Consider the following 13,753-nt stretch of genomic DNA (forward strand, 5'->3'; position numbering starts at 1 on the left):
TACCACTCATGACTCACCTCCTCTTACATAGTTACATGGTAATGAAAATTTACCAAGAAATTTGGTAAGCAATTATAAAATATCGGGAATAATAATGAATTCATGTGTAATCACTAAATTTGTAATGAAAATCTACATTCATCATCATGGTAATGAAACTCCATCCCAAACATGGGGTTTTCTTCATAGATTTACATAACCACTCACGACTCACCCACCTATATATGGTAATGAAAATTTATGAAGAAATGAGGTAATGGGGAATGGATCCACGGTATCAAAGATAATGGCATGAGAATTTTAATACATCATATAAATTCGTTGTCATTCCCATGATTTAAGAACGCTCACTTAATACTCAAATTAAGGACATTAACCAGTCAGGTGAAGTTGAGAAATCACAATATACAGTGTCAGCCAGCTTTCTCAACACAAAGAAACATGATGAAATCATAGCAGAACAAGGAAAGAGTATAATTGTTCAAGACTTTATTTAAGGACTCCAGAAACTACATTTCCTAAACACCAGATATCAGAGCTTATATAATCAGCAGTACTAACAATCTCTCACACAGAAGAATCAGAATTTGCTGGAGCAAACTTCAAAGAGACGCTGTTGACACAGTGGCGCTCATCTGTGGGAGTCGGGAATCTTTCACCTTTAAAGACATGACCAAGATGTCCACCACATGCTGCACAAGTAATCTCAACCCTCCTACCATCGAGATCAGGCTGCAAATCATGACAAATATTTCAACTCATGGCTTTTAAATACAAGTTGGAAAGATTTGCAATTCTCATGTTGTGGTTGCAAACAACTAATCCATGGTGAAGATACTTACAGTACGATTTATGGCTCCAGGAAGTCCCTCATAGAAAGCTGGCCAACCACAACCAGAGTCGAATTTGGTTGTTGATCTGTATAGAGGAGTTTCACATCCTGCACACTTGTAGATTCCTTCCTCATTAAATTTGTTGTATTCTCCTGTTCCTGGGAGTCTGCAGCAAAGACGACCATAATAAAGATGCTAAACAAATAACATGGTATGTAAGAGTTTTTTTTTTTTTTTTTTTTGAAATTATGCAACAGAATTGGTCAGCATAAGAGCTAGAAGTCTGGAAGATAAGTTAAAATTGTTTTTTAATTATATCTTCAGTTCAAGATTGTACAGGAGATAACTCAACCTCTTCTATTAGAACAATCCAACTATGCTGCCTGAACAGGGAACAAAAAAACCTTGGGGAACTTAACTTTAGCAGGACATACTTGGACTTTGGAGTTAATTTTGTTATGTCAGGTGGTGCATCATGACTAAGTGTGTTAAAGGTAGACCTGACTGACAGGTATGTTCTGATTTGCTTTTGAAACGAATTCCCAAGGATGACCTCAAACGCTATAATCAGTTTTAGTATTCTGTCCGATTAGCTCAATTATACCCAGAACATCTGCTTAGAATTTCTAACAGAAGCTTGTAGCTTCTTTTAATATAAAATATACATAGAAATCTTGGACTAGCATGAATTTCAAGAAAATATGACCAAAACAAGATGGGGAGAGAGTAAATACAACAGTCTACAAAGGACCATGACAATTCTGAAGCAGACAGCAGAATAGAGCATTTCATATTTCTACAACTAACCACACTGACATAGATTCTCTTTCACATCCATATTTTATATCAACATACCAATTTAGGGCATAAACTTGCAAAGTTCCACAAAGATACATATTGGTCTCAAACATGGCTGATTTGAGGATCGAAACTCATTTTCATTAATTTGAATTTTTCTGGAAGGGCATTAAATGGAAAATTATTGAAAGACAGAAACTTATTTGAGGGCCATATCTAGTATCAGCAATAACATTGTGCCATTGTATGTCTATTAATTCCAGGATGGACTCTTTGGTTGGATTTGTTTCACACACCAAAAATGTGACAAATCATCCCAAATAGTAAAAAGAGTATGGGTACTCACAGAGTCACAGGTGATGGGTACTCACAGAGTCACAGGTGATGGGTACTCACAGATACAGCGAGTATGGGTACTCACAGGTGATGGTGTGAACACGTTCTTAATTTTTAGGCTACGTACTGTAGATGCTGTCTTGTAACTTATACCCAAGGGGTAAAAAGGGCACATACACATCTGTGGCAAATAGGCGTATGGAGGATCATCTCTTGCAACTACTGTCACATTGGTATACTTATGGCTTATGAGTGATCGGCATCTTAGCATTCTAGCAATAGAACTTGGACTCGAATGCATGGGCAGTTAGCAGTGCAGGGCCTAGAAGCACAAAGATAAGCTTTGCAATTTGAACTAAAGACAAGCTTCATAGGCACGGCATGAACTAGTTACCACCCTGGCACGCTCACATAGTCACATTGGTTAAGTGTATAGGAGGAGCACATTGCCAAGGTCAGGACCGCCTAATCACACCAAGCTCAAAGAGTTGTTACAACTTACAATCCACTACTACCAATGCTTCTTTCACCCCTCACACTGAACTGACTGAAGGGTTTTCCAGCTTAATCAAATTCACTACTCCAATTTGAACGTGACCAATTCATTACTCTAAACTTCGAGAAAGATCCATTTGGTTTATTCAATATTTGCAATCACTCAATCAGGTTCAAGTCATTTAATCCATAACATAAAAAGTGAATAAAATTACAAAAGGCACCAACAACACAAATTCCGTCGTAATTTCACTCATAAGTCATCATTAATTACAACTAATTATGACTTCTTCAACCATTTCAACCAATTCTCATAAAAGTCAGCATGATCTTTGCCTAAAAGTGACAATATTCAAATTCTTAATAATTCAATACCCATATTTCTTGGTATAATTCATCACCTAAATGCTAATACATTAATTATAAACAATTAATAACAAAATAACGAAATAAAAAAGAATATAAAAATAGAATAAGAACGAAAAATAAGAGGGAGAATAGCATACTCAGTTCCTTTCTGCCTGAGAATACGAAACCGCTCAGGAGAGAGAATAGCACGCCATTCCTCCTCTGGTTTTTGAACTGAACCAGGAGCTGCCGCCATTGTTAAAAACCTCAAGCTTTTTTGTTGCAAATTCCCAGAAAACCCAGTTGAAAAAATGGCGTGATATTTAGGTTTTGATACCAAAGATCTAAACTTTGATGTATTTAAGCAAATGGGTATAGAATAATTAGTGGGGTAATTAAGGTAAGAAGAATAATTTTTAGATGGAAATTTGGGATTCAGTATTTTAGTGGTGGCGGTTGTTATGGATGAAGAAGAGAAATGTGAGGTTGTTCTGATAATATTCAACCCCATTTTCTTAGACTTTTCCAAACTAAGATAATTATTTTATGGGATAATAAATATTAAAAATTTATACTTTTCCATATTTTGTACTACTATAGTAATGAGGTTTCCAAGATCTTTGGGTTGGGCTATAACCTCACATCATTGCATTGAATTTGTACCAACATCCATGCTAAATACATTTGAGGCCATTTTGCTATCCACTATTCCGTACAACACAATTTTGTTGGACCCTTCGAGAAATCTAATCCAATTCAAAATATGGAAGCTATGTATCCCTTGAGATTGCACTTAAGCATAAAGCATTGAATACACCAAGGGCATGTTCTCATACGTTGAAATTCAGTTCAGTTTAGTTCAGTTCAGTTCAGTTCCTAATTTCCTTCTCTTATAAAATATTCATTTCAGTTCAGCTGAGTTCAGTTCAATTCAATTCAGTTGGGTTCAGTCAATGAGAATAGGCCCCAAGCAAAATTTGGTGGAGTTGGTGGAAAACTCACCTTGTAACTTTGAGGTCACAAGTTTCGAGCCCCACTAACTACAAAATGCTTAGGAATAAGGCGATTTTCTTACCTCCCCCCTCTACTCTCAAGCTGTGAAAGGTGTCAATTCAATAAAGTTCTTCATCTTACCTTAAAAAAAACATCCCTGACTCTCGTGTACCTATATCAATATCCTTTTACAAACTAATTGTTCAAAGCAATTTACTTGTATATAATACTATGACTATATAAGTCTAGATATAATTAGGGATGACAGTGGGTCGGGTTAAATGGGAGACCCTCCCCATCCCCACCCAAGTGGGCGGGGATGGAGGGAGGTTTGGCAGTTGATGGGGCGGGGATGGGTATAAAATGTGTACCCGTCATGGGTGATGGGGCGGGTATGGATTTTAAAGTAGACCCGCCCCATATTCACTCCGCCCCGTACCCACCTTATACCCGCACCATATTTCTTTTAGAAGAGTTGAGAATTTATGAAACTTGATACCCCCTAAGACCCAATAAGCTTGAATAGTGAAAGTTCTAATTTTCTTAACCTAATTTGATATAATCGTCATTAATATGATACAATAAAGCATCATGGCAAAGGGTTGTTTGGGACGATTCTGCGGCGGGTATGAGGTCAGTATGAATATCCAAGTGGGGTGATGGGGCGGGGATGAATCATATCTTGTACCCGGTGGGGCGGGTATGGATGTGGATATTGTACCCGCCACGGGTGGTGGGGTGGAGATGGGTAAAAGATTTTTAGGCGGATATGGGTAATTGGGTATGGAGGTACCATCATCCGCATCCGATCCGCCCCATTGCCATCCCTAAATATAATATAATCCTTTTTTTAATACGCTTGTTTACTTTCTATTTATATAATTAAGCTCTTCTTTCCCAAAAAAAAAAAAATTAAGCTCTTCTTCTTGTGTTACTTTTTAAACTACGAACTATAAACAACCAAATAAAGCTTCTATATGACCCAACAACAACATTAATTCCATAAATTCAACCAAGGTAAAGTTTTTCACTTTCCAAACAAACATTATTTTTTACCCATTCAATTAATAATATGCAAAATTAAAATTTATGTTTCTAACTATTACAAATTTTGTTCATTTAAAACCAAATGATCTAAGCAAATGAAATTTACAACCGATTATATCGTTCATGAGTTGTTTTTGTGATACATTAGTGATGAAAGTTGTAACCAGTTAGAAATCAAACAACTAACTATAGACATAAATTAGTGGTTGGATCAAAGCATCTTTTTTAATATTGATGTTAGTTGGCATTGCTTAAATACTGCAAGAAATCAGACACGCTTCCTATTATACACATTAAAATTGTCTCATATTTTTTTATTCACATTTTAAAAAATTGATTAATTTAAAATTATTAGTAAAGAGTGAGTACTAGCTAGATAGGCATATAATAATGATATAAATGAGGAATATTTACAGAATATTTACAAGAAAGTCAAAAGGAGAATAAAATTATCGAGCTTTTAAGTTTTAACAACACGATAAACAAGCTAAGAATAAAATCATGTACATCCTTAGTAATTAATACTGTAGTAACCAACCACCCCATTCCTTCCGGTCCGAACACAAGGCATCAAGGTAGTAACGTAGTACAATATTAACTCTATGTACACTTCTTTTGTGGAGAAAATTGTCACATCACGTCTATAAACTAATAGTACTCATATATCTAAACCAATACATCGTATACATATGTATTTATATATTGTAGGTATACATAAATTATTGTACATCGAATTATGTCTTTATACCAACAACATAATTCATGTATGTAGCTAGCTTATTAGCGAGTAGAAGGCGGCGCTACTATACCAATCTTCTTAGGCTTTAAGCACAAGAAGTTTGGAGAATACCATCTAAACAAATTGAAGGTTGAAATGCCCGAAATAGCAGCTAGTAAGATCGATGCAACACCACCACAAGCTATGGATCCACCAATTTGAACGCAAAACCTTACATATTTGCTACATAGTTTCATCCATTCAAGATCATGGGACCCAAATAGCGCGAGGAATGCTATTTGGGTCGAGGCACACATTATAGCAAAAACAACGTACGCTACCACCTTCACAACGATAAGAAAGAAAATTAAATTAGTATCAAATGTGATTAGTTAAAATATAATTATCGAACGTGTTTAATTAGTTGAAACTAGCTTAGGTTAGATAAACTACTTCAAACTTTTAATGAGAATAGTATAATAATACGGTTGTTACATTTATTATTAGCTATGTTATGTTAAATGTAATTATATTATATGAGTTGGAGCACTTTATATTATTTGGATGTAATACATTGAATTCATCATTGTGTATACTCAAAGGGTGATTGACAAAATTAAAGGGCTCAAACCATAATCTTAACCCTTATTTAATTTACTTACATCTTTACAAGCTTATGTCTATTTTTAGGTAAGTGTGTGCCCCACAATTTTATTTTATTTTAGGAGATAACTCTTTTTTTTCCTTTTTTTTTTTTTTTTTTTTTTTGGATGTGTGAAGGGTGTCTCGGTCACTAGTCGTTATGAAGGGTGTCTCAGTCGTCAATAGTCGTTGTGAAGGGTGTCTCAGTCGTCACTAATCGTAGTCACTAGAAAAGAAATTAACTCCAATTGAGCAAGAATTTTCGGCCTTGGCCTTTTAAGGTTATACCAGCCATGAAATATGAATGAAATACTTTTTTTTTTTTTAAAAAAAAACAAATTCAAAGGATATATCCTACATAATCTATAGTTAATGGCTTTATTGGAACAGTTTTCAAACAATCTTGATGAATTCTAAAAATAGTTTCCATTAAAAAAAATATACTACATAATGTATTATATTTGAATGTAACCCTTAGAACTCAAGGATACAGAGGTACGATCCTATAGAACAGATCCTGTTCAAGTAAGGTCGTATTTTAATGTAACCCATGATTATTTATTTTATTATAGAGTATTATTTTGTTTAGTATTTTTTTTTTTGGTCATTTTATAATCAAGCGAAATTTGGAAAATTAGATATTATTGGTGGCTAAAGCTGAGAAAATATACTTATAATTTGCTTTAAAAAAACATGATTACTTGAAAGCTGATGAAATAAAAACATGAAAAGATAATCAATATACTAGTTATGCAAATAAAATCTGCGCACAAGCTAGCCGATAACAAAACACATAATACTTCGAATAAGATACATTTAATATCATAATATATGATCATATTATTCAATATCATAATATATTATCATATTATTCATAAGAACGAAGTAGCTTAATAAACTAAAAGTAATCTTCTTTAACAAAGTAAAAATATGAATCATAAGAATTTGTGTAAATAATAAAAGTTATTGCAACATACCTGATCAAGCAAGAAATAAGACCATTTTAGGACATGGTTGGACAAGCTTAGTTTATCTCCCGCATTATTATCAGTGAAGGCCAAGCATCGAACTAGTTGAAGTAAATTGTACCCGGCGCCAATGAAATAAGTGTACAACGATACTCTAACATATCAAAAAATTCCATCATTCAAACAATGTACGGTCACAACAATATATACTATCTCCGGTCCAAATTACTCGCAACTTTGAAATATTTTATATCTCACAAATAATATCCCAAAGTTGCGAGTCTCAAACTCTGACAGTAAGTCCTATCTCGAAAAACATGTACAGAGTCTACAGACATCTTATAATAATAACTTATGGTACGATATTGAAGAGGACAATTGAAAAAAGGTTTAAACAACGAAAACTTACTTTAAAATAACAGTCAATTTGTAGCTGACTTTCATTTTTAACACACCAAAGTATACCTTGGTTTGGACGTCTGTAATCATAATTATGGCAGCCATTAAAAGTGTTGACAAAGCAAATAATCTCAAAATTGCTTCAACTTTCATCATTCGATTGATTTGTATGAACTCCATGTTTTTTTTTTAAAACATAAACTCAATCACTCTACTAGTAGAATAATTTTTCGAGAGAAATATAAGAAAGTGACCCTTTTTTTTTGTTATTGTTGATTATGAATTGAATAGTTGAATTTATAAGGTTTTATATTTAAGGGGCTAGGGCAAGTAGCCAAGTTAGCTAGAGTATAAGTGTGATAGTTGAGGCTGCAAACGGTCCACGATTAATATATTCATCGATGCATTTATGTTATTATGTACTATTAATGTCGTACCACTGCACACCATGATCTCTACAATCGGCAATCCCCCACTTTGGTACTCGTATAATCGAATTATTTAACGTCCGTTTGTTAAATTAGACGTGGATATATATGGGAAGTTGACACTTACGAAAATGAAATTATGAGAAGTTGATCAGGCGGCCAAAATATAAAAAATTTATAAGATAAAGATATTGTATATTTAAATCTCTAGGTAGGTGAAACTTTCTATGAAATGTTGAATTTTTTATGGATAACAATTACATAGGTCATCTAAAAAAAAATTAATTCTTTCATACAATTATACAAAGTGACGCTGTGACAGAAGCCACTTCTCAAAATTTGAGCATATACTATACAGTATTATATTTCAAAAAAAAAAAAAAAAAAAAAAAGAGTGGGCATTATCAAATCGCCATATACTGTACTAAATGTCATTATTAAATTTAATCATGTGTTTACAATAAATTGTCTTTTTCCTTGATTAATTAAATCGCCATATAAGTTTACAAAAAATTAAATTAGCTAAATAGACTTGTTTTAGCTAGCTTTCTTTCTATTTCACGTTATTTGTTTGATAAACAAACGTGTACTAAATTTAATCATTCGTTATAATTAAGTTAGATGATATCCAAGTTGAACTAGTTTATATTGCGTGTAGCTAGTACACATGTACGATATCACATCTCTACCAAATAAAACGTCGCTGGACCAATTGAATTAAATTTGAAAATGGTACATGATTATCTTATGATGCCGGTAATTTTGATATGTAACTTTAAGTGGAAAAATAGAAGTTGATCGAGTCAAAAAAAAACACGTAGTAAGAGTAGTAGTAGCATTAAAATCCGCTTAGTTGGAAGCAATACGTCACATCTTATAATCAAGTTTGATGTAAATAGATCACCCAAATTTTCGATGACATAAATTAAGTATATATGCCCTTCCAACCATATAGTATAGCTAGAATTTTTTTATTTTATAAAAATATGAAAAATTATTCAAGTGCCCAAATTGCACCTTAGCCCATACCTATGTTAGGCTGGCCATGTACATTTCCTCACGTTCCCATATTCTGTAGCCCTTGATCCTTTACTATATACCGACACACAATAGAGTTATGTAGTCGATAATAAAAACTGATTTAATTGGTCAAAGTATTTAAAGATTGTATTCAAATTTATACCACTGACCAATAATCACTAAAATGCCAAAAGACTTATATTTGACGTGGTTTACCAATATAAGGTAACCTATTAATCTATTATACCATATGCATGCTATAATTATAATTTATGTACACGTATATGCATTATTATTTAAAAAAGTAATGTTATTGTTATTATGTTGGAACCATGGCTTGCTTTGCTTTTTAATGAGAAATGTGACCATTGTGGTCAATTACAAAAGGCATACAATATATACAATCATAAATTAATCATGGAAAAAGACAATTTAAAGCATCAAAATATTCATAAAAATCTAATACAGTAGTATTTTCCTATATAAATAATTGATGTAATTTGCTCCAACCATCAACGATTTGATAATCACGACTTGACATCTCTCATTGCGACAATATAACCCTACATTAGCTACATACAACTAATATAATATTTATGATATTGGAATCCGATCTTCATCTTGATATTAATCTTCAATCATCCAACACAAAATAAAAATCTCTAAAAGAGGGATACAAAAAAAAAATATTTATTGAGCAATAAAATAATTAAATCACACTATTCAAAACAAAAAACATAATAATATATAAATTGCATACAAAAAAACGGGTACGATTGTTAAACGATGCCCTCATTTATCAGGTAACATCCATATTTAAATATGAATGGATAAACATATCCTCACGTGTATTCCATGTTTTACTTCCCTCTAACTCAATCTAACATTCTAAACCTCCCAACAAACTACCATCGACCACTACCGACCGAGAGTAAGGTCATCGAACTCATCACCGGAGTTTTAAGTCGTGTTTTTTTAAGAAAAAAATTTGGATGGAGGCCAAACACCTAATCTTTTCAAAATTCAATCAAGGGGAGAAATGCCTATAATTTTTGAAATTTCATAGGAGATTCGAAAATCCTAGGCATTCTCCCCTAGAATTTTCTAATTATTTTGCGTTTTTTTGTTTTTATTATAATTATTGATTCCAAACTTGGATTAAGACAAGTAATATATCATTGTAAAGATTTAAAAGTCTACTTTTCTAACTCAATTTGAATTGGGTCAATAATCAAACTTATACCACTAATCAATCTATATCTATCTATCTATATATATACTAAAATAACAACCGCTGATGTCATCATTGCTTACGTGTCACTTTTTTATTTAATTTTTTCCCTCCAAAATGGAAGGATGATGTCATTTTTTTTCCTTTTTAAGCTACACTATTTAACATAGCTTTGAAATATAAAATTTTAAAATTTGAGTATTCTACCCATATCATGCTATTTAGCTATTAACAAGTTATTAACACTTGTTAATAATATAATTTAATTGAAATTTCTTAATTAAAAATGAAAATTATGCACTTTTGGGAATTGCATATTCATATTTAATTAGAAATTAGTTAGGAAAAATGAAAAAGTTATTTTCTTTTAGTACGTGTTGCTAAAAGTCTATAATTCAATTTTTATTTTAAAACCGTGCATTTAAATTTAATGTGGCTTACCATAAGCTAAGCTAGGTAACCTATATATGCATGCTAATTATAGTTTATACATGCATTATTTTTTAAAAAAGTAATGTTGTTAATTGTTATTATGTTGGAACCATCGAATTTCTTTGCTTTTTAACGAGAAATGTGAATATTGTGTTTAATTTAAAAAAAGGCATATAACATCTACAATAGTAAACTAATCATGGAAAAGACAACTTAAAGCACCAAAATAAATATTCATCAAATCTAATAGAAGTTTTTTTTATATATATAAATAATTGATGTAATTATGCTCCAACCATCAACGATTTGATAATCAACGACTTGATATCTCTCACGACAATATAACCCTACATTAGCTACATACAACTAATTTAATTTATGATATTGAAATCCGACCTTCGTCTTGATATTAATCTTTATATATATGCATTATTATTTTAAAAAGTAATATTGTTTTTATGTTGGAACCATGGCTTGCAATGCTTTTTTAAGGATAAATGTGACTATTGTGGTCAATCACAAAAGGCATACAACATCTACAATAATAAATTAATTATGAAAAAAGACAATTTAAAGCATCAAAATATTTATCAAATCTAATAGTATTTTCCTATATAAATAATTGATGTAATTATGCTCCAACCATCAACGGTTTGATAATCAACGACTCGATATCTCAAATTGCGACAATATAACCCTACATTAGCTACATACAACTAATTTAATTTATGATATTGAAATCCGACCTTCATCTTGATATTAATCTTGCAACACAAAAAATCTCTAAAAAGAGGGATATGAAAAAAAAAAATATTAATTGAACAATCACATAACACTATTCAAAACAAAAAATAATAATAAATAAATCACATACCAAATAAAAAAATAGCAATTCTTTTAGATTTATCAAAACATTATAATATAAAATAATTAAATTACAAATCAACATTTAAAATGTAGGCCATTAACGATGTATTGACTTATCTATTAAAATATAGGCCGATAAAAATATGGTTATTAGATCAAATCTCTCCTTCCTCATTTATAGTTTATATTGCCTTTATAACTCATTCGCAACAAAAAAATAATTATTAGTTGTTTAAAGACCATTGGATATTTGCCTAGAAAACCTTTATGATGTATGATTGTAGGGCTTAAGATAGTGAGAGTGAAATTAAAAGAACAATTTCTTTGAATTGATAGCTGCTTGATTTGGCCTTGGATTGTTTTAATTGCATTTCAATTTCAGTCTCTTTCCCTTTCTCTTTCTGCATTCCCTTTCTAGTGTGTATTTTCTATTATTCCTACAACTCAACCACCATCATATTCAATTCAATGCTTAAATTAGCCATATTCAAAGATTAGAAAGTTTAACAAGTAATTAAACCCTAATAATTTCTTCTTTTTTTATATATACATATTCATATTCAATTCATTTGTTGTTTTGCCTTTAACAATTGTGCTAATCACATACCAATTTTTTCTACAACGGAGTAATGTGAGTGAGTACCGTGTTAGACAATTGCAAGTGTTCAAATGTCAAATAAAATTAAATTTTCAAGTGTTTTGGTCTTAAAAAAAGTGTCTCCACGATTACACCTATTAATATAATAGTATGTGTAAGCGAATCCAACATGACATTTAAAAAGAATTGAAGAGCATGAATAACATGATTTTAATTAATAATTAATGATTTCACCAAAAAAAATAATAATTAATAATTAATAAGAAGGTAGAAGATAAGGGAAATTTAATTTCATTAAGTCGAGGGAGGCCACTTATCAGAAAATACAAGTTTCTCTTAGTAATAAACAAAAATTGTTTATCATATGACATTTTCATAAATAAATCAACATTTTTTTTAATTAATGTGATTAAGTTATTGATTTATTTACGAAAATGCCATGTGATAAACAATTTTAAATTTTATTACTAAGAGAAACTAGGGCAAGCTCACCGATAATGCATGACTTAGATTGAAGGAATTAAAACGATTTGAAAAAAAGGGTTTAATTTGCAAAAATGGAAGAAGAGGGGTCATCATAAAAGACCACAAGAGACAGATTCTTGATTCATGTAACTAACCCCGTCCTTAAAAAATTACGTTGTGTTGTTATTATAAGCGGATTTTATATGGATGATCTATAGAACACTTGGAAGGTTTTGTGAAATTTGATAATTCGAAGCTAACATCCTAACAATTGTGGCAAAAATTTGTTGACAACTTACAAGTTTACACGATCAAGGCATTAATCCTTTTCAAGCATTGGGTTGGAAAAAGACAGCTCATTAATTACAAAGTTCACAACTTCCATTTCATTTAATAATATGTTTGTACAATGTACTGGTAATTGTTTGTCTTGTTCTTATTCAAATACTTCAATTAAAATCAAGCAGACATTATTCAATTAAGGGTAACAATTTTAATGTTTTATCCTTGCACTATAACATTGAAATCAATCAGTTAATTCCTTACATGATTGATAAATTTGGGTACGGTACAAATCGGTTTTGGGTTGTTTTTAGATCACTATGATTGTATTTTCAAGTTATATTTTTTTCCGATTTTGTTTGATTTTGGGCAGACATTTTTAGACGAGCAGGGTTTTTTTAGGTGCCGCAATCATCTGCTGCCAAATTAGGGGCAGAATACTTATTTAGTAATAACTTGTTGCTTGAAGAAGCAGAACTTAGCTAGTAGTTTGTTCATTTCCTTTTGTTGGACTAGATCATTTATGCACAAATTAACTGTAGATTTTGATGTTGAGTTAAATATAACAGTATATCCGCAATAGGTAAAACACGAAATTAATTAATAACTTATGAGGCGGACATAGAATTAGAAAATTGGTGGGACAACTAATGGTCAATTATACTTGTTTAGTAACATTCTTTTGAAAAAAAAGGTGGGGCACGGGGCACGTGCTACTCAGAATTTTACTAGATCTGTCTATGACACACTTTATTAATATCAAATTTTTATAAAATTTGCATATTCAAAACAAAAGATATTAGTGATTAAAACGTGTAATAAAAAGTGTTGCATTTAAAAGAAAGAGGAAGTA

At 31.4% G+C, this 13,753-nt stretch overlaps 2 protein-coding genes across 2 annotated transcripts; both read right to left on the bottom strand.

Annotated features, from left to right (window-relative positions):
* Window positions 1-277: 277 nt before the first annotated feature.
* LOC110685048 (peptide methionine sulfoxide reductase B5-like) lies at window positions 278-3,359 on the bottom strand. Its single transcript, XM_021861509.1, has 3 exons — window positions 2,969-3,359; window positions 843-999; window positions 278-732 (listed from the first exon to the last, which is right to left on the bottom strand). Exons 1-3 carry the CDS (start codon window positions 3,319-3,321, stop codon window positions 568-570), a joined length of 675 nt encoding a protein of 224 aa, XP_021717201.1. The 5' UTR covers window positions 3,322-3,359; the 3' UTR covers window positions 278-567.
* A 1,870-nt stretch (window positions 3,360-5,229) lies between these two features.
* LOC110685049 (CASP-like protein XL3) lies at window positions 5,230-7,935 on the bottom strand. The gene is made up of 3 exons (XM_021861510.1): window positions 7,588-7,935; window positions 7,188-7,332; window positions 5,230-5,912 (listed from the first exon to the last, which is right to left on the bottom strand). Exons 1-3 carry the CDS (start codon window positions 7,755-7,757, stop codon window positions 5,631-5,633), a joined length of 597 nt encoding a protein of 198 aa, XP_021717202.1. The 5' UTR covers window positions 7,758-7,935; the 3' UTR covers window positions 5,230-5,630.
* Between the last annotated feature and the right edge of the window lie 5,818 nt (window positions 7,936-13,753).

Source organism: Chenopodium quinoa, unplaced genomic scaffold (genome assembly GCF_001683475.1).
Source record: "Chenopodium quinoa cultivar QQ74 unplaced genomic scaffold, ASM168347v1, whole genome shotgun sequence".
Taxonomy (NCBI): domain Eukaryota; kingdom Viridiplantae; phylum Streptophyta; class Magnoliopsida; order Caryophyllales; family Amaranthaceae; genus Chenopodium; species Chenopodium quinoa.